Source organism: Nannospalax galili, unplaced genomic scaffold (assembly GCF_000622305.1).
Source record: "Nannospalax galili isolate Female #2095 unplaced genomic scaffold, S.galili_v1.0 scaffold995, whole genome shotgun sequence".
Lineage (NCBI taxonomy): Eukaryota > Metazoa > Chordata > Mammalia > Rodentia > Spalacidae > Nannospalax > Nannospalax galili.
Window position 1 is genome coordinate 656,889 of NW_008337291.1, and position 26,674 is coordinate 683,562.

At 41.0% G+C, this 26,674-nt stretch overlaps 1 protein-coding gene across 2 annotated transcripts in view; it reads right to left on the bottom strand.

The window, feature by feature from the left end:
- Acmsd (aminocarboxymuconate semialdehyde decarboxylase) overlaps positions 1 to 26,674 on the bottom strand; it is a 57,797-nt gene that overhangs the window by 10,542 nt on the left and 20,581 nt on the right. For both annotated transcript variants that reach the window (XM_029563237.1, XM_008832457.2), the window contains 3 exons: positions 21,518 to 21,611; positions 16,820 to 16,915; positions 15,622 to 15,794 (listed from right to left, as the gene is read on the bottom strand). In XM_029563237.1, coding sequence (XP_029419097.1) covers positions 15,622 to 15,794; positions 16,820 to 16,915; positions 21,518 to 21,611 — 363 coding nt within the window. The remainder of the gene's footprint in view (positions 1 to 15,621; positions 15,795 to 16,819; positions 16,916 to 21,517; positions 21,612 to 26,674) is intronic.

Sequence of the window (26,674 nt, forward strand, 5' to 3'; positions counted from 1 at the left end):
TTGAGGTAGGGTCTCATTATGTAGCCCTGGCTAACTTAGAACTTGCTATGTAGACCAGGCTGTCCTCAAACTCACAGAGAACTGCCTGCCCTGCTCCCTAGTGCTCTGATTAAAGGCATGCACCACCATGCCTGTCTAATTTGGAGTTCTTGTTTTGAGGCAAAGGATGTAGTAGCAGGGAAGAAGATAGCAGGAAGAGACTCAGGATTTCTGTGGTCCTGTAGGACGAAGACCACACACTTCATCTTTTGATACTTCTTTACTTGGCATACGCTTATTTAATACTTGAACTAAAACTGCTTCTTAAAATGGCTTTTTCTGTCACCTATCATGATGGTTAATATTGATGGTCAATCTGAAATCATCTGGAATCATCTGGGAAGTAAACCTCTGGGCATATCTGTAAGGGACTTTCTAGAATAGATTAATTGAGGTGAGAAGAGCAACACCATTTCATGAGTTGGGATTCTGGTCTGAATAAAAAGGGACATCGAGCTGAGCACCAGCATTCCTCTCTCTGTTTCCTGACTGTGAAGGCAGTGTAACCAGCTGTCTCATGTTGCTGTCATCATGCCTTTCCTGCCATGATGGACTGTGCCCTCAAACTGTGAGCAAAATAAACTCTTTCTTCCTTAAGTTGCTTTTGCCAGGTATTTTGTCAGAGTGGTGAGAAAAATAATGAATTCGTCTATTATAACTACAAATTGCCTGTGTGTCAAATGAATCACATGAGGAACCCTTGGCTGAGGAAGTACAAGTGTGGCCTCGAATGGTTACTCACATCTCTATTGACCCAAGCTCCCTGGAATACCCAGGGCTCTCATGACCTGTCAGGTTCCTGTCACATCTGCTTCTGGCCACCCCCAACCAAACTTTTAAGATTCCATTCCTTATGATCCACCATAAGTGTAAACCAGTCTTTAAAGATATATGTCCAAATGAGCTAATGTAACATTTCAAATCTACTGTATTTTAGTAATGCCTCTGTAAAGATTCCATTAGAACCAGGTATGGTGGCACATACCTGTAAACTGCAGCACTCTGGAGGTAAGACAGGAAGGTCATGAATTCAAAGCCATCCTGGGCTACATAGAGACCCCGTGTGTGTGTGTGTGTATACGTACAAATGTATGTACGTACATACTATGGGTGTGTAGGTCAGAAGACAACTTTGATGTCAGTCCTCAGGCACCCTTCACCCTTTGAAACAAGATCTCTGATTGACCTAGACCTCTACCATGTAGGCCAGGCTAGTTGGTCTGTGAGCTTCCAGGGATCTGCCCCTTATCTTGCTATCACTGAGATTACAAGCATATGTTGCCACACCTGACTTTTTATGAGAGTTCTAGGGATCCAACCTCAGGCCCTCACACTGGCAAGGCAAGTGCTTTACTGACTGCGCCATCTCCACAGCTGGAGACCATTTAAAAATAAGTAAGTGCATAAATATTCTATTAAACTTAAAAGAATAATTTTAATGGTAGGCATTATAGATACTATTGCTACATCTTCTGGGATTCCAAAATATTACCTTTTTGAGGGGATTGTTTGCTTTTTTGAGACAAGGTCTCACTATATAACCCTGGCAGACCTGAAACTCACTATGTAGACCAGGCTGACCTCAAACCCACAGAGATATACCTACCTCTGCCTCCCGAGTGCTGTGATTAAAGGCGTGCACCACCACCAAGCCCAGCTCCAACATGTTACTTTCTAGACAGATATAGGCTTTATTAGGCAATTACATGGTGGGCACTGATGGAGTCTCAGTTCCAACACTGCACTCTAACACATGCATCCCTTTCCAAATGTAGTAGTAGTAGTAGCAGCAGCAGCAGCAGCAGCATACATCTCCTTATGAAGTCCTCTCCTACTGAGCTGATAATAATAGAGATTAATATTCCTGGCAGGGAAAAGAAACAAACTCCTCACTTGCTGGAATGCATTAACCTGGTCACATTTTCAGGGAATGTCATTTAACAATGAAAGATGTATTATCTAAATAAGCTCTGACAGTGGATGAGAGTTTCATTTTTCTACTGGAAAAGGAACAATTAACTGTCTTTCATTAGCTCCTCAGTAGTAGTGTTTGTAGGAAATATTACTCTCATAATGTTGCTTATAATAAAAAAGTATACTGGGGATTCATGTTGTTGTAGATAAAGAATGTAGCTGAAGTCTAGCAATACAAATTAAGATTAGCTTTCTATTCCCAAGATCATTACACAGCTCAAACAAACATGAACACCTACTGTTTTAAAGCACAGGAGTAAATGCTGTAAATCTGATATTTGTGTAGCCCTTTGACATGGTATTATATTAATTCTCCACATCAGCTCTGCCCAATTATCATCCTCTGTACACTCTAGATACTGAATGGGCTAGGTGACTGAATAGTAAAGGTCACTGTGACAGTTGGCTTTAGTTGTCAACTTGACACAATCTAGAATCACCTGGGAAGAGTATCAGTGACAGATCGTTTATATTTTGGGTTGGCCAGTGTGCATTGTCTTAACTGGTGTGGGAAGACTCATCCTGCTGTGGGCAGAACCATTCCCTTGGTAGGTGTTCCCAAACTATATGAATGGAGAAATCTAGCCGAGCACAAGCAAGTAAGAAGTGAACATGTATGGATTCATTTCTCTCCTGCTCTTAGCTGTGGATGTGGTGAACCTAGCTGTTTGAAGTTCCTGCCTTGACTTTCTCATAATGAGGAATTGTAACCTGGAATTATAAGTTGAAACCCTTTCTCCCCTAGTTGATTCTTTTGTCAAATTATTTTATCACAGCAACAGAAGTGAAACTAGAACAGTCAGCTAGCTAACAAGTGGTAGAACCACTTATACTCTCACTGCCCACAGCTTCTAGAAATGATGGTACAAGTCTCTCAGGAGGCTTACAGACATCAAAGTAGGTTTCCCTCTATTTCACATTGCACTGCATATGAAGACATTATTTCTCCATGATACTTGGAAGTGTAAGCGTTAAATTTAAGCCAGGCATGGTGGCCCATGCCTTTAATCCAAGCACTTGGGAGGCAGAGGCAGGTGGAACTCTGTGAGTTCAAGGCCAGCCTGGTCTACCCTACTTAGTGAGACATAACCAAAACAAATAAGCTGCCATCTTCCCCTTCCAGGACTGGTCCCAGAATGTGCTGCTCCTGCTCCGGACCAGCCTGGAAAGCTATCCAGAACCCCAACCACTTGTTCTCCATTTGACTTCTCCAGGACTAGGCCTGGAAAACAATGTTCCCACTCTGAATCACCCTGGTGAGCTACCTAGAACCAGTCCACTTCACAGCCATCTCCACACTCACAGTCCTAACTGTGATTGTTCACCTCCCACACCAGACCAGCATGGAATCACCCCTATTCCACAAATAAAAAATTGAAAGTGAGAACCTTAAGCACAGACCAGCTAACTATTCATAACTGATCAGAAATCAAGCTATGACAGCAATAAAAACAGAACCAAACTTTCACTCAACCTAGGCAGGTTAGAATTTCATATGTGACACACAACCAACAGAAGAAGTCCATATACCCAAGTTACATCACAAAACCACAAATAATATGAAAAACCAATATAGTGTGTTCCCACCAAATCCCACCAGTCCTATAGAAGTTTTCTACAATGAGAACTACCCAGAGGAATGCCAGGACAGTGAACTGAAAAGAACAAAAATAAACATGATCCAAGAATTCAAGGACTTTAAAGAATACACAAACACGTCAAGAAACTCAGAGGGGATAGGAATAAACTGACTGAAGGTCATGAAAATACAAATATATGGCTGAATGAAATGACAAAGACAATTCAGGATTTGAAAAGTGAATTAATGAAAGAGATAGAAATATGAAGAAAACTCAAGTTGAGATGAAGATGGAACTGAAAAACTCAATAAGCCAATTAGAAAGGACAGGGGAAGCCCTTACCAGCAGAATGAACCAAATGGAACACAGAATATCAAGACTTGGAGATAAAATAGGAGAATTGTGCTGCTCAAGCAAATATGAAAAAACAACAAAACCCCACAGGAATGGAATATGCAGGAACTGTGGGACACAATGAAAAGACCAAATTTACAAATTATAGGCATAGAGAAAGGAGAATTATTTCAGGCCAATGGCATTGACTAGCTCTTCAACAGAATTATACAGGAAAACATCACTAAATTAAGGAAAGACATATCCACACAAGAAGCACACGGAACATCAAATAGAACCAAAAAAGAAACTCCCCATGTTTTATCATAGTGAAAAACACTAAATATGAAGTTCAAAGAAAGGGCACTGAAAGCTGCAAGAGAAAAACAAGTTACATATAAAGAAAAGTCTATCAGAATAACAGCCGACTATTCAATGCAAACTTTAAAAGTCAGAAGAACCTGGAGCAAGGTATTCTAAGTCCTAAATGACCACAGATACCAACCCAGAGTACTTTACCCAGCACTTACCCAGCAAAGCTGTCTATCATGTTTGAAGGAGAAAGAAAAATCTTCCATGATATACATAGGCTGAAAGAATTTCTGTTAACCAAATCAGCCCTGCAGAGAATATTGGAACCATTATGACAGATTGAAGAAAGAAGTAACCATACCCAAGAGGCTACAGAAAGCAAACAAATGAAGTTATATAATTACAGAAGACTTAAGAACACAAACAAAATAAAATGACAGTAACAACGCACATCTTTCAATAACTGAACATCAGTGGCTCAACTCCCCAATCAAAAGACACAGTATAGTTGAATGAATTAATAAACAAAACATATCTTTTTTGCTTACCAGAAACTCAACTTCAATGACAGGCACCCTGTTAGATTTTGAAAGGATGGAAAATATATTCCAAGCAAATGGGACTAAGAAACATGCAGGAATTGTTATCCTAATATCTGACAAAATAGACTTCAAACTAAAATTAATCAGAAGAGATAAGGAAGGTCACTTCATTCTGATCAAGAAAACAATCAACCAAGAAGACATTACAATCATAAACATATATACACTAAATTCTGCTGCTCCCAATTTCATTAAAAGAGTGCTACTAGACTTCAAGACAGATATTAACCCCAACTCAGTAATAGTGGATAACTTCAATATCCCACTTTCTTTAATAGGTCATCCGGACAAAGAATAAACAGAGAAACATCTGAATTAAATGCTATATCAGATGGATTTAATAGACATCTACAGACTATTCCGCCCAAACACCAAAGAATACACACTTTACTAAGCAGCCCATGGAAGTTTCTCTAAAATAGACCACATACTGGGGCACAAACAAACCTCACCAAATTAAAAAAAAAAAGAGAAATAATTCCATGTATTGAATCAGACTACAATGCAATAAAGCTTAAAATCAACAGCAAAAGAAGCTTTAGTAACTACATGAACTCATGGAGATTAAACAACACACTACAGATACTGAATACAATCGATGAATGATGAATGGGTCCAAGAAGAAATCAAGAAAAATATATTCCTGGAACTAAATGAAAATGAAAATGCAACACAACAAGACCTCTGGGACACATTATTGGGGTTGGAAAGATGGCTCAGTGGTTAAGAATACTGATTGTTCTTGCAGAAGACCTGGGTTTGAATCCCAGTACCTACATGGCAGCTAACACATGTCTGTAGCTCCAGTTCCAGGGGATCTGACAGTCTCTTCTGACCTCCATGGGCATTGCACGACATGGGTGCACTTACCTACATGCAGGCAATACACGCATACACATAAAATAAAAATAATAAATAAAATATTAAAAAAGAAACCTCTGGGACACATTAAAAGCAAAGAGAAGTTTATAGCTCTAAGTGCCTACATTAAAAAATCAGAAAGAGGCAGCCTTGTAGTCCCTCATGATGTCCGTAGCAACTTGGGCAAGACTCATTGGTGACTGAGCTGTGAACCTGGTGGGTGAGTGCTGAGCCATGCCCCCAACCCTCAGACTCTGCACCCTGGAGATGGTGAAGTGTTTCCTGGGCCAGAATGTGATTGAAAGTTCCTGGAAATGAAATCCACCAGGAAGTTTGGGTCTCCTCTAGTTTATTTGGCATCTCTAGGGCTGTCAAGAAATTTTGTCTTGCCCAGTTGAAAAGCAAGACAGTGAAGGCTTTGAGTACATGGTGGCCAAGCTACAATGAGGCCCCTTCCACACCGTTTGTTGAGACAGCCAAAGAGAGCCCAAGAAGAAAGCAAAGGAAATGGCACTGCTAGCTTCAGAGAAGGCCAAGGACCTTGGCAACAAGGCCACCACCAAGCAGCAACAGTTCGTGTAGCCCACTAGCCAGTGCAGCTCAGCTCCTCTCCCTCTCCCCATTGTACTTTACTATTAAAAATAAACTTCCAACCCTCTCTGGTGTCTGGGTAGTGGGTTGGGGCAGCTCAGCATCTGAAGTATACCAAACTCAGTGTCCACTCTGAACCTGGCCTGCTTGTTCCCCATTGGGCAGCTGTGACAGGTGCAGAGAAGTGCAGTGACTTGCCCAAGGTCACAGTGTGTAGAAGTGATAATAAATGGTAGATTATAAGCTCCACGAGGGAAGGGCTTCTTGTTTTATTCTCTGATGTGTCCCAGGTACCTGGAACAATATTTAACATATAACAGGCACTCAATAAACACTTGATTTTATTGTTCCCCTGCCCCCAAATCAGAAAGATCTGGGTGTGGTAGCATATGCCTTTAATCCCAGCATTTGGCAGAAGCAAGTGGCTCTCTATAAATTTGAGACCAGCCTGGTGTACATAGGGTTCCAGGCCAGCCAGCACTACACAGGGATACCTTGTCACAACAACAACAACAACATCAGAAGGAAGACAAATGACAAAGGAATGACTGATACAACTCAAAAATCTGGAAAAATGAGAACAACAAAACCCAAACTCAGTAGATGAGAAGAGTTAATAAAAATCAGAGCAAAAATCAATGAAATATAAAATAATAAAATGAATTAATAAATCTAAGAGCTGGTTCAATGAAAGGATAAACAAGATAGACAGACCCTTAGCCCAGCTAACATAAAGAAAAAACAAACCCAAATCAACAAAGTCAGAGATGTAAAGAGAAATATTACAACAGACATCAATGTAATCCAGAACATTATAAGGAAATACTTTAAAAACTTATACTCTGCTGGGTGTGGTGGTGCATGCCTTTAATTCTAGCACTTGGGAAACAGAGGCAGGTGAGATCAAGCCAGCCTGGTCTGCATAGTGAGTTTCAAGCCAGCTGGAGTACAAAGAGACCCTGTCTCAAAAAACAAGCAGCAGCTACATCAACAACTTAAAAAAAACCCAAAAATTAAAAACCTATACTCTATTAAATGAGAAGATTTAAAGAAGTGGTGGATGAATTTCTAGATTCAATGGAACCACCAAAGTTAAACCAAGAAGAGATCAACAACTTAAGCAGACTCACAACAAATAAGATCAAAACAGTAATATAAAGCCTCATTCGGGGGGAGAGATGACTCAGTGGTTAAGAGCACTGACTGCTTTTGCAGGGGACTGGGTTTGATTCCCAGCACACACATGGTAGCTAACAACCATCCTTAACTACAGCTCCAGAGGAATATGATGCCCTCTTCTGATCTCCATGGCATTGCATGACACAGGTGAACTCACATACATGCAGGCAATACACTCATACACATAAAATAAAAATAATAAAGCTGGATGGGGTGGTGCATGCCTTTAATCTCAGCACTTGAGAGGTAGAGGCAAATGGATTTCTGTGAGTTTGAGGCCAGCCTGGTCTACATAGCAAGTTCCAGGCCAGCTGGGGCTACAGAGAGAGCCTGTCTCAAAAAGACTAAAAGTAAATATATAAAACATTAAAAATTAATATGCTGTGTATGAAATACACAAAAATTCATTAAAAAAGCTTCCTGACTCAAAAAAGCCCAGCTCCACATTGATTCACAGCAAAATTTTACCAGATCTTCAAAGAATTACAACCAATACTACTTAAATTATTCAAAAAGATAGAGACAGAGGGAGAATGCAACCAAGTAAATACACAACAAAAAAGAAAACTACAGGCCAATATCCTTAATGAACATAGATGCAAAAATTATTAATACAATACTTGCAAACCACATACAGGTGGATGTCATGTTGGGTTTACTCCAGAGATGCAGGAAAAGTTCAATATATATAGGTCAATAAATGTATTAAATCATACAAATGGACTTACAGACAAAAATCACGTGATTGTCTCAATAGATGCAGAAAATAGATGCATGTTGACAAAATCCAACATGCCTTCATGATAAAAGTTCTAGAGAGAATTGGAGTGGAGAGAATATACCTCAACATAATTAAGGCTATATACAACAAACCCAGAGCCAACATCATTCTAAGTGGAGAAAAACTGAAAGCATTCCTATTAAAATCAGGAATGCGACAAGGCTGTCCACTAAGCCCACTCCCTTTCAATATAGTTCTTGAAACCCTAGCTAGAGCAATAAGACCAGGAAGGAAATTAAAGGAGTATTAATTGTAAAAGAAGTCAAATTATCCCTATTTGTAGATACAATATTATACATAAGAGATCCCAAAAATTCTACCAGAAAACTTCTAGAAATGATCACCAATTTCAGCAGTGTCAGGACACAAAACCAATTTACAAAAATCAGCAGCCTTTTTATATACCAATAACAAGCTGTTGGAGAAAGAGATCATGGAAATACTCCCATTGACAATGGCCTTAGAAATTTAAGTATCTAGGAATAAACCTAACCAAAGATGTTAAAGATTTCTACAATGAAAATTTTAAATGTTTGGAGAACGAGATTGAGGGAGACGCAAGGAAGTGAAAAGACCCCCCATGCTCATGGATTTTGGTAGAATTAATATTGTGAAAGTGACCATCCTACTAAAAACAATTTACAGATTCAATTTTTCCCAATCAAAAATTTTCACAGATTTTGATATTTTTTGACATTTTCTCACAGATATAGGAAAAAAAATCCTGAAATTCATGTGGAACCACAAAAGACCCAGAATAGCCAAAGTAATCCTGAGCAAAAAGAGCAAAGCTGGAGGGATTACCATACCAAATTCCAAACTATATTACAGAGCTCTAGTAATAAAAACAGAATGGCACTGACACAAAAACAGACATGTAGATCAATGGAACAAAATAGAAGACCCAAATATGAGTGCACACAATTACAGCCACCTGCTAGTTGGCAAAGGTTCCATGAATACATTGGAGGAAAGACAGCTTCTTCAACAAATGATGGTGGGAAAACTGGATCTCTACATGTACAAGAATGAAATTAAACCCATATATCACCCTACACAAAAATCAACCCAAAATGGATCAAAGACCTCAATGTGAAACCTGAAACACTGAAACTCTTAGAAGAAAACATAGGCAGTACCTTACAAGATATAGGTGCAGGAAAGGACTTTATAAATAGGATTTCATTCGCTCAGGAGTTAAGGCCAATAATTGACAAATGGGACCTCATTAAACTTAAAAGCTTCTGGGCAGCAAAGGAAACAACCAAGGAAATGAAGAGGAAGCCCACAGAGTGGGAGAGAATCTTTGCTAGCTATACACCAGATAGAGGATTAATTTCCAGAATATACAGAGAACTAAAAAAATTGAAGAATCAAAACATATGACTTATTAAAAATGAGCTATAGATCTGAACAGAGTTCTCAAAAGAAGAAATAAAAACAGCTAAGAAATATTGTAAAAAGTGTTCAACATCCTTACTAATTAGGGAAATGCAAATTAAAACTACTTTAAGATTTCATCTCACTCCAGTCAGAATGGCTAAGATCAAGAAAACAAATGACAACAAATGCTGGTGAAGATGTGTGTAAAGGGGACCCCCTCATTCACTGCTGGTGGGATTACAAACCTGGTGCTACTATGGAAATCAATGTGAAGAATTCTTAAGAAACTGAAAAAATAAATCTACCATATGATCCACTCCTTGACACATAGCCAAAAGACTCGATATCCTATTACAGAGATACTTGCTAAGTTATGTTTATGGCTGTTCTTTAAACATTTTTAAAAATTTTATGTGTATGGGTGTATTGCCTGCATGTATATAAGTGCATCTGTGTCATGTGATGCTCATGGAGTTCAGAAGAGGGTGTTGGATCTCCTGGAACTGGAATTATGGATGGTTTCTAGCCACCATGTGGATGCTGGGAATCGAACCCAAGTCCTCTGCAAGAGCAGTCAGTGCTCTTAACCCCTGAGTCATCTCTTCAGCTTCCTCTTGCTGTTCTTTTCATAATAGGAAATGGAAGCAACCTAAATATCCTTCAGTTGATGAATGGATAATGAAGATGTGGTACATTTACACAATGGAGTTTTATTCAATGGTAAAGAAAGCTGAAATAATTTTGCAGGTAAATGGATGGAACTAGAAACTGTTATACTAAGTGAGGTAATCCAGATTCAGAAGAACAAACAACATATTCTTTCTCATTTATGGATCCTAGCTACAAATCCTTAGATACAGGTATACCTCTCATCACTCATCAAATAATCTGCTTTTTGCAATGGATGGAGACTATTACAAATTTCCACAACTGGTCAAAATGCAGAGAACAAGTGACTCTGAGGTACCCAGCCATAAGTGATGCAATCCCTACACCTGTGACTCAGGGAACATTATGGGAGAGGGGGTGGAAAGATTGTAAGAGCCAGAGGGACAAGACACCTGCTACTAGTTAATGCATTCTAGATATGATAGGAAAGCGACACCACTGAAATCTTCACAGTGTAATAGTCCAACAAGATCTGCATAATGCCAAAACCAGTTGACATGCCAAGGTGGATAGGGCAAATTCCATGGGGTCCCGCTTCAAGATGAATAGCTACCGGCAATCAGTGGATGCTGAGGGATTAGCTCCCTGAGTTGTTACCTAATCCCAAGTAGATAGCCCTAAACACAGGTATGCATGAGCACCACTAAATGGACTCAATGCATATGTGTGTGTGTGTGTGTGTGTGTGTGTGTGTGTGTATGACAATAATCAAGTTGGATGTGGTGACACATGCCTTTCATCCCAGCCCTTGGGAGGCAGAGGCAGGTGGATGTCTGTGAGTTCAAGGCCAGCCTGCTCTATATAGTGAGCTTCAGGCCAGCTGGGGCTACAGGAAGACCCTGTCTTCAAAAAGACCAAAAAAAAAAAACCCAAAAAACAAAAAAACAAAACAAAAAACAAAAACAATAACAGTCAAAAGAACGAGACAAGAAATTGAGAGGAGGAGGGACTGGGAGGGATGGAAATAATACTCATGTATGAAATTCTCAAAAGCAACAAACAAAAATTTTAATGTCATTAGGTGATTATCAAGCAAGAAACCCTTTTTGTTGGAAAGTTTTCTATTAATATGGCATACTCTGCTACTTACCATAGCCTGGAAATATTAAAATCCTTGATGATAAGGAACCTTTTTTAGTGTTGCCAGATCAATCTAAACCTTTTGGATTCTTGATGTAGAAGAAGGGATAGAAATGTAACGAAGCTTTAGCCATTGGACCTGACAAGTTACCAACTTACGTTCATTTTTCTTTCTTCCATCTTTTCTTCTTTTTCTCCCCTCCCTCCCCATCTTTTTCTTTTCTTTTTGTCTTCCCCCGCAGGGTCTGTATCCCAGGCTGCCTGAAACTCATTATGTGCCTGATGATGGCTTTGAATTCCTCATATTCATGCTTCTACCTCCCAAGTGCTGGGATTACAGGTGTGTACTACCATGCCCAGCTTGGTTTCTTTTTTGTTTTGTATTATTTTGGCTCCTTTTATAACCTATAGATTAAAGGCCTGTGTTTGAAAAGCAAGAAAGCAAACAAACAAGAAAAACAATGAATGGCACTACTTTTTCTAGAAGGGAACCTATTTTTTTAACTCTTGAGACAAACACTGTTTTATAGAACAATAATTTATGGCTTAAAATTAAAGCAAAGAATACATGAATATATATTTTGGAGGGGCTGAAAGTCGAATTTACAGAGAAAGGTTTCTTCATTAACATTTTTTGAGGGGCTAGAGAGATGGCTTAGTGGTTGAGAACTGGCTGCTCTTCCAGAGGACCCAGGTACAGTTCCCAGCACCCACATGGTGGCTAACAACTGTCCATAACTCCAGTTCCAGGGGATCTGACACCCTCTTCTGGCTTCCATGGGCATTTCCTGACATGGGCAAGACACTCAAATACACACAAAAATAAAAATGAGGTGAGGGTCATATAAGGCAAAATTAAGCATGCTAAAGTGTACACCTGTGTAGCACAGAGCACATCCGGTCTTGGGAAATATTCCCTCTGTCTTCCCTGACTACATCAAGTTAACTAAGAAGGTCAGCAGCCTCAGGAGTTAGATATGAAAACATTTTACATGCACAAAGTACAGACATGTAAGAAAGGTGTTTATTTAATAGGAAAGACTGAGACTGAAAGACAGAAATCCACCTGAGTGATAGGGAGATGGGTCAGTGGGCAAAGTGCTTACCACACAAGCATGAAGACTTGAGTTTGGATTCCCCAGAACCCACATAAAGCCAGACAAAATAGTGTGTGTCAGTGAGCCAAGTCCTCCTATTGCAAGAGATGGGAGGTAAAGAAAGACTCCCCAGAAGCTCATGGGTCAGCTAGCCTGGCATACATAGCAGTCATGAGACCCTGTCTCAAGGAGGAAAATGAGGATTAACACCAAAGGTTGTCCTGTGATCTCCACATGTGTTATGGCATGCATACACCTGCACTGATAAGCACACACATCCACATCCACACATCCACACACACACACACACACACACACACATACACACACTCCACAGACATGTCCAGATACTCCATACCACACACACACACGCATACATACACATCTATCCCACACATACACCACACATACCATACAACAGCCACATCCACATACACCACACACACATTCATACATGCCACACTTATACACAAACACCATACTACACACACATTCCACATATATTCATACACACTATACCCCCCCACATTTACACAAACACCACATGCATCCATTCATCCATCCATACACACAACATTTATGAAGACTTGAGTTTGGATTCCCCAGAACCCACATAAAGCCAGACAAAATAGTGTGTGTCAGTGAGCCAAGTCCTCCTATTGTAAGAGATGGGAGGTAGAGAAAGAATCCCCAGAATCTCGTGGGTCAGTACCCCACCCACATTAATAAATACATCCACATACATACCTCGCCCCCATACCTCACCACACAATATACACATACCATACACAGACATACACATATGCCACACCTCACACATACCACACCACATACATTCAATACACATGTCCACACACATATACCATACCACACATACAAATCCACATAAATATTCACAAATATATACTACCCTCACCACACACACCACATACACACACTCACATCTAGTTGGAGGAAGACTTGTAGGGGTAAGTAAACTTGCAAAACTTCTTAGTAGATTCTGAGAGATAAGAAAAGGTATTACACTCAATAAGAACAGGTGGCTTAAAACTGTTTAAATGACTGAGAAATAATAAGCTATGAGAAATTACAAATAAATAAAAATCTAAAACATAGGGACTGGAGAGATGGCTCAGATGTTAAGAACACTTGCTCTTGAGGAGGACCTGGGTTTGGTTCACATGGTGACTCTGTTGCCCTCTTCTGGCCTCTGAGAGCACTGCACACATGCCAGGTACACATATATACAAGCAGGTAAAACAGTTATACATATATCAATCAAGCTTTAAAAAGAAGCAAACTTCTGGGCATGATGTTGCACACCTTTGATCCCAGCACATGGGACGCAGAGGCCAGCCTAGTATACATAGTGAGTTCCAGGCCAGCTGGGGCTATAGGGAGTCCCTGTCTTAAAAAAAAAAAAAAAGCAAACTGATCAAAGACATCATCAACAAAACTGAGGAAATCTCCCAACAAATAAAACAAAAGTTCAGTGTCATTCTGATGTGGGGGTTGGTTTTAAAAAAATTATGCTGGTGTGACTATAGCTACAATGGGGGAAGCATTACTATTTTAAAAGGAACCCTAAATTATTTATGCACATAGTTTCTATGTCCTGGATTTACCAGCCTGTGAGGTCATGTAAAACGAGGTTACATTAGCTTTTCACGATCAAATTATAGTCTTTAAGCTGTCACAGTTGAATGCAAGGTACTAGAGCCATTACCTTTGCAAAGTGCCTTCTGAGTTTTTGAGGGCCTAGCTAGGGATTCACACACATGTGCCTAATACCTCGTCTACCCACTGAAAATCATAGGGTCCTTGCCATGTTCCTCTCCCTCTGCCCATGGGCACCATTTGAAGGTAGGAATAGCACCCCTCATTACTGGTGGTGTTGCTCAGATGAGGGGCTTTGAATTTTCTGGTGGTATTTTCTCTTGATGTTCCCATTTTCAAGAATACTAGAGAGCACTGGGCTCGATGGGACATAATCAAAATGGCTCTGCAGCAGCTCCCTACCTCTTCTTTCCCCTCTTCTGCTGCTCAAAGCTTGGAGCCCACACTTGTTTGCAGTTTCTCTCTTCTCAGCTTTGGTGCTTACTTACTTGTTCATATTTGCAGTACATCTATATACTTTTGGAAAACCCTAAATATTTTTTTCCTTGGGAGAATTTGGAAACCTTCTACAGATATCTAGAAGCATTAAGATGGAACTGACATGGGACTGGTTCTTCCATACTCTCATCTTCTACCCTCTCAAGTCCCACATTTTTACATCCAACCAACTGTGCATTGACAAAACTTGAAACAGTATTTTACCTACTCCTGTAGGTAACCTCTCACATAAGCTTCAAAAAAGATGGCAAAGTAGAAGGGGGGCTAGTTGGGAAGAAACAGGGGATGGGTGGGAGGGGACAAGAGAGGGTGATGGGGATTAATACAATCAAAATAGATCATATATATGTGTGAAAATTTCATAGTGAAACCCATAATACATGACATACACCAATAAAAAATAAAAAGATGAGACAAAAAGAAAATACCTGGGAAAAACTGCTTTTAAACTTAGCATGTAGAGACTTTTTCCCTTAGAATTATTCCCTAAGCAATACAGTAAATACAATATAGATACTATCTACGTTGTATTACAGATTGTAAGTCATCTAGAGTATTTAGGAGGATGTGTGTAGGTTTTATATATATATTATATATATATATATAAAACTATACCATTTAATAGAAAATAATCATGCGTTTGAGGGTTCGAGTATCTTTTGGGGTCCTGAAATCAATTCCCTTTGGATATCAAGGGAAACTCATACTGTTCTTTTCCCTAAAAATTGCCCAATTAAAAGAAGTACTTTATTATTTTATGTGTATGAGTGTAGTGCCTGCATGTAGGTAAGTGCACCTGTGTCGTGCAATGCCCTGGAGGACGAAAGAGGCTGTTGGAAATACAGACAGTTGTTAGCTGCCATGTGGGTGCTGGGAATTGAACCTGAGTTTCTGCAGAACAGTCAGTGTTCTTAACCGCTAAGCAATGTCTCCAGTCCCCCTAAATTGCCCAATTTTTCAATTAGCAGGTTGTGGATCCAGCATTCTGCTCCCCATAAAGCATCCAAATAGGATCTCCAGCTTACCTTTCCTATGACATCTGTCAGAAGCTTGAGGGACCGAGGATCATGTACCAGGGAGTCTGTGTAGAAGGAGCCAAGGTATTTCCTTGGGTCAGTTGAATTGTCTTGGGCACAGAGATCTGGGCGCATGTTGAATCCATGGGAGATTCTTCCCACTGTGAAGGGGAAAGCACCACCTGCAAGAAAGCAGAGACAGGAGGACTGTAAGTTCAAGGACTAAGTGCTTGGGCCACAAAGTGAGTTGAAGGCCAGCCAGGCAACTTAGCTGAGACCTTGTCTCAAAGTAAAATTTAGGGGCTGGGGAAATGCCTTAGCAGTTAAGAACACTTGGTGTTCTTGCAAAGGACCCAAGTTCAGTTCTCAGCACTAATGTTCGGTGGATCATAACCACTTGAAATTCTAGCTCCAGGGAACCTAACATCCTCTTTTGGCCGCTTCAGGCACCCATACACATCATACAGACATACACTCATATACAAACAGACGCACTGAGGACACACACACACACACACAGTAATAAAATATTGAAAAAAATTAAAGAGCTTGAATGTAGCTCTGGTAGTATGAGGTCCTAGATTCAATGCTCAGCATCATAAGAAAATGGAGAGATGCTTTAGTTGGTAAAGTACCTGCAGTGCAAACATGAAGACTTGAGTTTGAATCATAGAACCTTTGTAAAAAATAACAACAACCAGGTGGTGCTGTACACACTTATAATCTCAGCACTGGGGAGGTGGAGATGGGGATCTCTGGGCTTGTTGGCCAACTAGCCTAGCTAAATTGGTAAGCTCCAGGTTCAACGAAAGGCCCTGTCTCAAAAAAAGGTAGATGGTGCCTGAGAAATGATACAAGTTTGTCCTTTAGCCTCCACCTGCACTCCAACATGCATCCACACCTACATGTACACACAAATAAAATGCATGCAACAGAAGATGGAGAACCATTAGAAACATCTCCTTCTCCTGATCTTCACTCTCTTCTCACCCATTCATGCACAAAGGAAGGGCCACATGATGACACAGGGAAAAAGTGACTGTCTGTGTGATAGAAGCAAAGGTCATGCCAGAAATCAATCTTACCAGTACCTTGATCTTAAACTTCTAATCCCCAGAACCATGGGAAAATAATTGTTGGCTTAAGTCATACCATCTATGGCATTTTCTTAGGCCAGTCTGATCTGACTGATAAAATAGAGTCTCACCTCCATGTGCAAAACACACTTTGAGTTTAGGAAATTTCTCAAACACTCCACCCATGATCATGGAGCAAATGGCTGTGGTGGTCTCTGCAGGCATTCCTGAAAGAGGAAACAGTCGTACAGTTTAGAGCTTGTCACTTAACCAAGAAGGTCTGTGACATTAATAGCTGAAGAACAGAGTCTAATAGTTGGGGAATTGTCTGTGCTGTGAAACATGGGGTCCCTCAGCCCTGGCATGGTTTGAATGTATACAGGGCAGTACTTAGGCAAGGAGAATCATCCAAAGGTTCCTAGTTGCTATTTGGAGATAGAACCATTGAGGAAAGAGAAGACCTGGATTTGGTCCGGATGCAGGCAAGTATACAAGAAGTTTAACTTAGACCCTCACTTAGCTTTGGATTATGCACCCTCTCTCTTGTAACAGTGCTCTTGGCAGCCTGGTTCTTTCACTTGCACATACTATGTGCACATGCCTCTCTCCAAACAATGTGCCTAGCAACCTCAGTACCCTTCAACCCGCCCCGCCCCCCCGCCACTACATTGGGCTACGTGTACTCCCATCTCTGAACAATGGTGTAAGTTTCCCCACCCCTGGTAATAATCAAATTTAGACAGCTTTTTATTCAAGTGCATTCCCAATGTACACAGGTATGAAGAATAGAAGGGTCAATTCAGCTTAAACTGGTTTTGGGTAGGCACAGTAAGGCAAAGCTGTGTCCTTTAGTAACCTAGTAATCCCATTTACCACCTTATGCCTATGCATAATTGGGCATGCATATACTTAAAATCAGATGCATTATGGGAAGGAATATGCATAGTAAGAAAATGATTATATGATCTAATCTGACAATCAAAATAGAGAGTCACCTAAACTACACCCTTTAGTAACCAGCCCCTTGTTCCTTTAAACCCCATGAAAAGAGAAGCCAGGCTGGTTGTGGTCGTACATAACTTAAATCCCAGCACTTGGGAAACAGAGGGAGTTTCAGACCAGCTAGGATTACAGGGGAGACCCTGTCTCCAAAACACACACACACACACACACACACACACACACACACACAGCTGGAGAGATGGCTCAGTGATTAAGAAGTTAAGAGTATTGGTGGCTCTTGCGGAGGACCTGAGTTCGGTTCCCAGAACCCATATGGAGACTAACAACCATCCATGACCCCAGTTCCAGGGGATCCAATGCCCTCTTCTGATCTCTGCAGGCATTGCAAAATATGGGTGCACTTACACACATAAAGGCAATACATCCATACACATAAAATATTTAAAATGAGAGAGAGAGCGAGAGAGAGGAGAGAGACTGAGAGACTAGGCCCTAGCTTGGAGCCCTTGAATACTCTTACTCATGTGGCAGCTGTCAATCTTGACAGTGTAACCCTCTTTATTCTGCACTGTTGCTTTGGTTCCAATAAAGATATCTTATTTCTTTTACAAATTTTTGTGAGCCCTTATTTTCAACTTTTTGGATAAGAGGCCAGGAACCTGGAAATGGCCTTGATAACACTGATTCTCCTTCAGTTTTGATTGTGGTGCTGGAGACCGAGCTCAGGGCCTTGTGCTTGCTAGGCAAGTGCTCTACCACTGAGCTAAATTCTCGGCTCCTCTCCTTTCAGTAATGGGTGCAGAAGGGACAAGCAGAGTATATAGATTCCAGGAAGAACAATGGTTCTTGCAGTTTTTTGCCTTTGGCCTGTGGTAAATTATTTGATGTCTCTGAGCCTGTGCTTTGTCACCAGAGGACACTACTTGTCTTGTAGGGCTTCTGTAAAGTTTAGCAAATAATGATGTCGGCACAGTTCCTGATTATAACTTCACTTTGGAGGTGTTCAGTAAAGGTTAGTTGCCTTGTTGCGTCTCAGTTTCCTCATCTGTAAACTGAGGGGATAATGGTTGGTTCCTGCCAATGTTGAGATTCAGCAATAATATCTGGTACGTAGTTATAGCTCCTTAAATATTAACCATTACTGTCAGTCCTGCCAAGTCTCTGCTGCCTCTTGGAAACAGTGTTGAAAAACAAGTGGGTTGATGTGAATTAATTAAAGTGCTTTGTGCTCCCAGAAGAAGTGGCTGGTCCCTGTCTGATGCCCTCACCCCAAGGAACTACTCGAGGCTACATTGCTAGATGGCTGATCCAGAGATCTTGACCACCAGTTAGACTTCACTGTATGCTCATTCTGCCCCCTCACTACCCCACAAACCCAGATGCACCTAGCTTTCTGGTCTCCTTGGAATTCTGGGAGCATGGTGGATTCGTATCCATCAGGGAGCTTCTTGAAGACAGGGTAACACACAGTGCTGTTTCCATCTGGTCCTCTATGAGTCTCTGTTCCATTAATCAGTTGAATGGATAGCCTCACAAGATATTCTTTATACCATGGTCCAAGACATATAGATATATGCATATCTATCTATCTATCTATCTATCTATCTATCTATCTATCTATCTATCTATCATCTATCTATCATCTATCTGTTAGTTTGAGACAAGGTTTCAAGGAGCCTAGGCTGGCCTCCAATTGCTATGTAGCCAATGCTGGCCTTGAATTCCTGATCCTCCTTCCTTAGTCTCCCAAATGCTGGGATTACAGGAGTGTACTATCATGCCCAACTCCCAAGTTATAGCTTTAAAATGAATTGGCTAATGGTCCTTTTTGCCAGGAATCTCCCCATCTGCTGATGATTACTCATAACATTATTCTGAAACTGGCCCATGCTATTGTCCATGACTCATGTACTGGATTATCGTCTTCCTCTAATTAGAACATATGTTCCATGAGGACAGTTGTTTTGTTGTCTATCTCCTAAGTGCTTAGTACAAGGCCTGACTGATGGGGATAGAGGCACATGTACTACATACATTTTTTTTCATGTGGAAAGTTGCAACACAAAATAAACTTGTGAGAGTTGTAAAATGTTTATGAATCAGAATGAGGTTGTCTAAGAAACTGGACAGCACCAAGTCTTTAAAAAAATGTAAAAATTACGTTTATTAGCCAGGTGTGGAGCACATGCCTTTAGTCCCAGCACTTGGGAGGCAGAGGCAGGTGGATCTTCGCCAGTTTAAATTACATTTATTTATTTATTTTTGTGTGTGTATGTGTGTGTGCGTGTGTGCACATTGTGTGCATGCACATGCCATGGTGTATGTGTGGAGGTCAGATGATAACTTGAAAAAATTGGTTCTCTCCTTCTACCATATGGTTCGAACTCAGGTTATTTGGTTTGGTAGTCAGAGCCTTTACCCACTGAGCCATCTCACCACTACTTCCATCTTTTATTTTTGAGACAGGGTGTCTATGTAACCCTGGCTGACCTGGAACTTGCTATGCAGACCAGGCTGACGCAGAACTCACAGAGATCTGCCTGCCTCTGCCTCTGCATCCTGAATACTGTGATTAAAGGTGTATAGCACCATGCCTGGCACGCCCAGTTCCTCTTAAAAAAAAGTGTGCGTGTGTGTGTGCATGCGTGCATGCATGTATGTATGTGTGTGCATGCGTGTGCAAGTGTGCCTGCTGTAGTGCAATGTAGTGTGTGTGGAGGTGAGAGAACAACCTTGGGGGTTTGTCTTTGTTTCCACCTTGTTTGAGACAGGATCTCTTGTATTTCCAGGCTAGCTTGTCAGCAAGTTTCTAAGAATTCTCCTTTCTCTGTCTTCTCTCTTGCCTCAGGTGTGCTGGGATTATGACATATGTTGCTTTGTCCTGCTTTACGTGGGTTCTGGAGATCTGAGCTCTGTTCCTCATGCTGTACAGCAAGTGCTTTGTCCACTGAGCCATATCCTCAGCCCAGCATCAAGCTCTTAAGCAAGAATTAGTAGAAGCACGGATGGAAGTGGATAGAAAGCTGCCTCACTAAATAGTCTGGAGTAATCACAGGAACATACAAGGTGTCAGAGCAGAAAGAGACCTTTGAAGAAATCCAGACCAGCTCTCACTGTTTGCAGATGAGAAACTGGAGCCCAGGGAGGTGAAGTGGCTTGCTGCAGATTGTACAGTGCTCCTTGTTTTCCTTCTTACTAGAACTTATGAGAGATGAGTGGGGCAAATGGATCTTTCCCCTCTTTCTCTCTTCCTCACTCTCGTGCAGAACTTTGATTAAATAGTGCAGGAGGCAAAGGGAGGAAGAGCTCAACAAATAACAGGTGCACTGAAAGCATGGGTCTTCTGCAGTCCAAAGCTTCCCACACTTAGATGGTAGAAATTGACCTTCTACTGATAATTTCAAGTTTCCTATTTATAACACCTGACATCATTATCAGCTTCTAAATAAAACCCCTGCAACACAGACATGGTTACTGTTTTTGGCACCTATTTGGAGCTCTGTATAATAAAGTGCCTTCGCAGTTAGGCAGATCTGTTAAATTCCATTTTCTCTTGTTAACTGTGCATCTTAGTTAACAATAAAACTACTTGACTCAGTTTCTCCATCTGTAAAGCTGTTATTACAATTTTAACTGTGTCAGTTCAATATGTGATTTCCTCTGTGATTTGTTTATGGTCATATTTGGATAACTAGGCCATACATACAGCACTTGTTTGAGAAAGACCCCAATCAATGGTAGTTGCTATTACTCTCAATCTCATTATATATTTATACTTTTTCTTTCTGATAGAACAGAGTTCCACAGATGAGTGGAAAAATCTCCAAGAGTTGATGCTGTGTTCCCTACCCTGGTTGGACACAAACCTACGAGCCAAGGCAGCCAGTATTTGGTCATTCGTCCATCCATCTGCATGTCCCAGGGATGCACAAACAGAGAACAGTTCAGCCTCTCGGCCGCCTTCAAAGAAGCAATGGGATCGAGAAGGTTATCTGGGTGAACCAGCAAATGTAAGGTACTGTCTGGGGAAACTGCTTTTCACTAACCCTACATTGATCCGAATAAATAAGGTCAAACACTTCTGGAGGTGATTCTTGCTCTCCAAAACATTCTTTGACCAATTATGCTCTGCTTGGAAAAGAAAAAGAACTCTCAGAATTAACCATGGAGGTTGATGAGTTTAATATTTTGTGTGACAAAAGAAGTCACAGGAAACATCTATCACTCAATCTTTTTTTATGTGAATGTGTATGTGTTCATGTGTGTGCATGTGCATGTAGAAGCCAGAGGACAACCTAGGGTGTTGTTCCTCAGGAGCCTTCCAGAATGTTTTTTGAGACCGGGTCCTTCAGTGTCCTGGAACTTTTCAATTTAGCTATGCTAGATGGCCATCAGGCCCCAAGGACCCACTTGTCCCTTCTTCCCTAGCACTGGGATTATAAGTGCATACCGATACAACTGGCTTTTTAATGTGGAATCTGGAGATTACACTCAGATCCTCATGCTTGCAAAGCAAGCACCTTACCAACTACACTATCTCCTGAGCTCCACTCAAACATTTTATCTTTTTTTGACAGGGTCTCCCTAGTCCCAGTCTGCCTGGAAGTCACTATGTGGACCAGGCTGACCTTGATCTTGCAGAGATCCACTTGCCTCTGCCTCCTGAGGGCTGGGATTAAAGATGCACACCACCACGCCCAGAGCCCACTCAAACATTTTTGACAGAGCAAGATGCTTAAGGTTTAATCCCACACTTCAAATGCAGGGAAACTTTTCCCTGCTGGCTATTGTTCAGTCCATTCTTTCAGGATGACTGGGATGGTGTCCTTGGAGTCAGGCCAGGAGTGCTCCTTCCTTCTCCCCACGTGGCTACCTGAGCCTGTAGGAAGTGAGGAAATGGGATTCAGGCATGGTTGTGTGCACCTGAGAAGCAGAAACAAGAGGAGCAATGGAAGTTCAAAGCCCACCTGGCTACTTAGTAAGAAAAAGCCAGTCAGGATTACCTAGAGAGGTCCTGTCTCGAAAGAAAAAGAAAAAAAAAAAAGAAAGCAATGCAAGGAAATGATATGCAAAGGATGAGCTCACAGCTGGACCAGGGCTGGCCAGCCTGATCCAAGACATGAAGACAGTTGAATCTGACACTGGGTGGAGGGTTCTGGGTCTGTGGGCACTCACACTACTCCTGGAGCCCAGTGAGACTTTGAACAGTCTCCTGTGAATGAGACAACATTTTGAAGAGAGAACTCTGAGTGCCTCAACTGGTTAGGTACTAAGATGAATACCATGGGCAATTCTGTCTCAAGACCTTTGGGAAATGGAAAGGCCATAGGATGGAATGAACTTCAGTCAACAAAATGTTTGATTAAGTCCCTTTAACAGTCATTGAATATCAGTGCTTACCAAGGTTCAAAGCAAAGCTTTCCTTAGAACATTTTCTTTCCAAGTGTATTGGGGTGCTAGCAGACTCATCCTACCTTCGTGCATAAATATTTGAGCTAACCAGGCTGATGGAATGTGACTTGTGTATGTAAACATTGTTAAAATAAAACAGTTTTGGATAACCTGGAATCCTGGAAATCACAGGCAGAATAAATTGAAGATTTTCAGCTCAGCAGATTCTGAGTAACACAGAGGCAAAAGTCTTGAAGGGAGAAAGCTAACTTATTTTTGATAATGGATGCAGGTTAGAAAGAGAATATTGACTTCTTGGGATAGTGTAGTCTTGGCACCTGTTTATGGTAATCCCAGTGAGATTTTACTCCTCCTTAGGATAAAACTTGATCCAGTTCAAATGAACACTTAAAAATAATTTGTTTGCAGGGTGTGGTGGCACACGCCTTTAATCCCAGCACTTGGGAGGCAGAAGCAGGTGGATCTCTGTGAGTTCAAGGCCAGCCTGGTCTACATAGTGAGTTCCAAGACAGTTGGGGCTACAGGGGGACCCTGTCTCAAAAAAGACCAAAAATTTTTTTTTCTCTCTATGTATGAGGCCTGATAGAGAACAAAAAGTCTCAAGATCATTAACTAAAAATCACTGAAATCTCAGCATTGCCAGTGTTCTTTTGTGCTTAGCTGGTAAAGTGCCTGCCATGCAAGCATGAAAACTTGAGTTCAGATCTCCAGAACTCATGTAAAAACTGAGCATAGCAGTGTGTCTGTAATCCCAGTGCTCTGAGGTGGTGACAGGAGGATCCCTGGAGCTCATTAGCCAGCCAGTTTAGTCGAATCAACAAGCTCCAGGTTTCTTGAGAGACTGTTTCAGAAAATAAGGTGATTGAGGAAGAGATGGATGTTGATCTCTGGCCTCAACACACTCATGGATATGCACCTATACTGGAAAAAGAGAATTTTTTGACAGTTATTAGCTAGTTTAATCCTTTGTGAGATGTATACTCTGTGTGTTTGTGTTATACAGGTTCAGAGATGCATATGCTTATTTTCAGTAGTTTACAGAGAAGATAGGAACCCAAGTAACTTAAGTCCTGCAGCTGATAAATGGTAGAGCCAGACAACCAGATGCTAATATTTTGTCTGCCTCATACTAGTAATGAAGCCATTTTGTACCTGAGTTGGTCTGATTAGGTAGATTCATTAAGAGCAGTCTAGGAGTTAAGTGGGCTATGAAATGCCAGGCTTACCTCTTAACAGCAGTGCTAACTTGGCTCTCAGAAATTCCATTTGTTTGAGCATGTTACTGACTCAAGCTGGAGAACAGCAAGGCAGGCCAGCCTTACTAAACAAACAAATAGGCCATTGACCCAGGAACACTATGGGTCAGGATGTACTTTTGAATCCCTCAGAGACTGGCATCCCCTCAAACAATCTAGCGGGAGTGATTGATGGGTGGAGCTCGGCATACAAACTGGAAATGTCTATGTGCACTCTAGCCAGATGCTGGCTGTTGCTTCCTAAGCCCCTTAGGAATCCATAAATCCAGTTCCAATGAATAATAAAAATGACTTGTAGCTGAAGTCTTGCTCACACTGTGTTGAAATGACTTGCATGCATGAGTAAATAAATCCTTTTTCAAAGCTCACTGAGGTTTCTAGAAAACATTCTCTGCATTAACTGAGCCTCTGTAGCCAATGAGTTCCAGAGAGTCCAATATTCAGAACATTAAATCTTGAAGATCATTAGCAGGCAGTTTCATAGGCAATTCCCCAACTGGTGGGCAGTCACCATAGATAACAAGGAAAATTTCTTTGCATGTGATAGAGCTCCAAAAATATTTAAAAATAAATGGCAGATGCTGGGTGTGGTGGCTCACGCCTTTAATCCCAGCACTCGGGAGGTAGAGGCAGGTGGATCTCTGTGAGTTCAAGGCCAGCCTGGTCTACATAGTTCCAGGACAGCTGGGGCTACAGGGAGACCCTGTCTCAAAAAGGCCCCGCCCAACCAAAAATGGCAGAGCCGGGCATGGTGGTGCATGCCTTTAATCCCAGCACTCAGCAGGCAGAGGCAGTCTGATGTCTGTGAGTTCAAGGCCAGCCTGGTCTACATAATGAGTTCCAGGCCAGCTGGGGCTACAAGGAGACCCTGACTCAAAAAGACAAAAAAAAAAAAAAAAAAGTGCCTGGTGGGTTCGCAAACATCTACTTTATCAGCATTAAAAATTTTTGCATTTACATTGGAGATAAAAGAAAAGTATACCATACCATTATAATTCTGAGAGAGAAGTGAGAAAAAATGTAAAAATGCAATTGGCTAAGGCGTCTTGGACCTTAAGTCCTGGTACCAAAGATGGTAGATTCAGCTAAAAGTAGAGGAAGAGGAGGGCTGGTAGAGAGGACGCCAAGATGATGACACTGGGTACTTCAGGAATGGAGGGCCCTGAAGTTTTGAAATGTATTTTATTGTGAAATATTTTAATTATAGAAAGTATAAACAATAGAACACAAAATGTTGATATGCTCTCCATTTATATTTACCAAATACTAACATTTTCAAAGCATTACTTATCTGTTATTCATCTATCATCTGTTATGTATCTATCATATATCTGTCACCTATTTATCTACCTACTTATCACCTATCTACCTATATATCTATGTACCATCATCTATCTATATCTATCTAAATCTATCATCTATTAGCTATCAATAATCTATCTATCCCCTGCCCCTCTTATCTATTTGTTTATTTTGGGGTTTTTGAGACAGAATTTTGCTATGTATCCCAGGCTTGCCTGAAACTCACTGTATAGTCCAGGCGGCCTGAAACTCACAGTCCTCCTGCCTTAGTCTCCTGAATAATAGGGTTATATGCTGTGCCCCCATACCTGTTTTCATTATGTATTTTTATTATATACTGTCAAAATATTTGACTTGCAGAGGTTCTTAATTGAACTCTAATTAAAGATAGATGAGGTTAAAAAACATAACCAATATACTAGAATATTCTGCAGCTATTTAAAAGTCACTCATTAAGATAATCTTCATTGGGAAGATTCACTGGCTGCTCTTGCAGAGGACTCAGGTTTGAGTCCCAGCACCTACATGGCACCTAATAACCATCCATAACTCCAGTTCCAGGGGAATCCAACACCCTCTTCTAACCTCTGCAGGCACTGCAGGACACTTACATACATGCAGGCAATACACTCATACATATGAAATTAAAAAAATACAAAGAGATAATCTTCATTAGACTGGGAGATGACTCAGTGGATAAAGCACTTGCCATGAAAGTGTGAGGACTAGAGTTCATATTCCCAGCACCCACATAAAAGTTAGATAGGTGTTGTGGCCTGCCTATAATCCCACCACTATGGAGACAAGAGACCAGGGATCTGTAGGGTAAGCTGGCTAGATTAGCTGAAATGGACAAGCTTCCGGTTCAGAGATCCTGCCTCAGTAAATAAAGTACACAGCTATGGAAGAGGAAGAAGGCACCTGATGTTAACCTCTGGCTTTCACACATATGTACATCATATGTTCAATGTGTGCCCCCTCACATGCAGACATAAATACATGCATAGATGAGAGAGAGAGAGAGAGAGAGAGAGAGAGAGAGAGAGAGAGAGA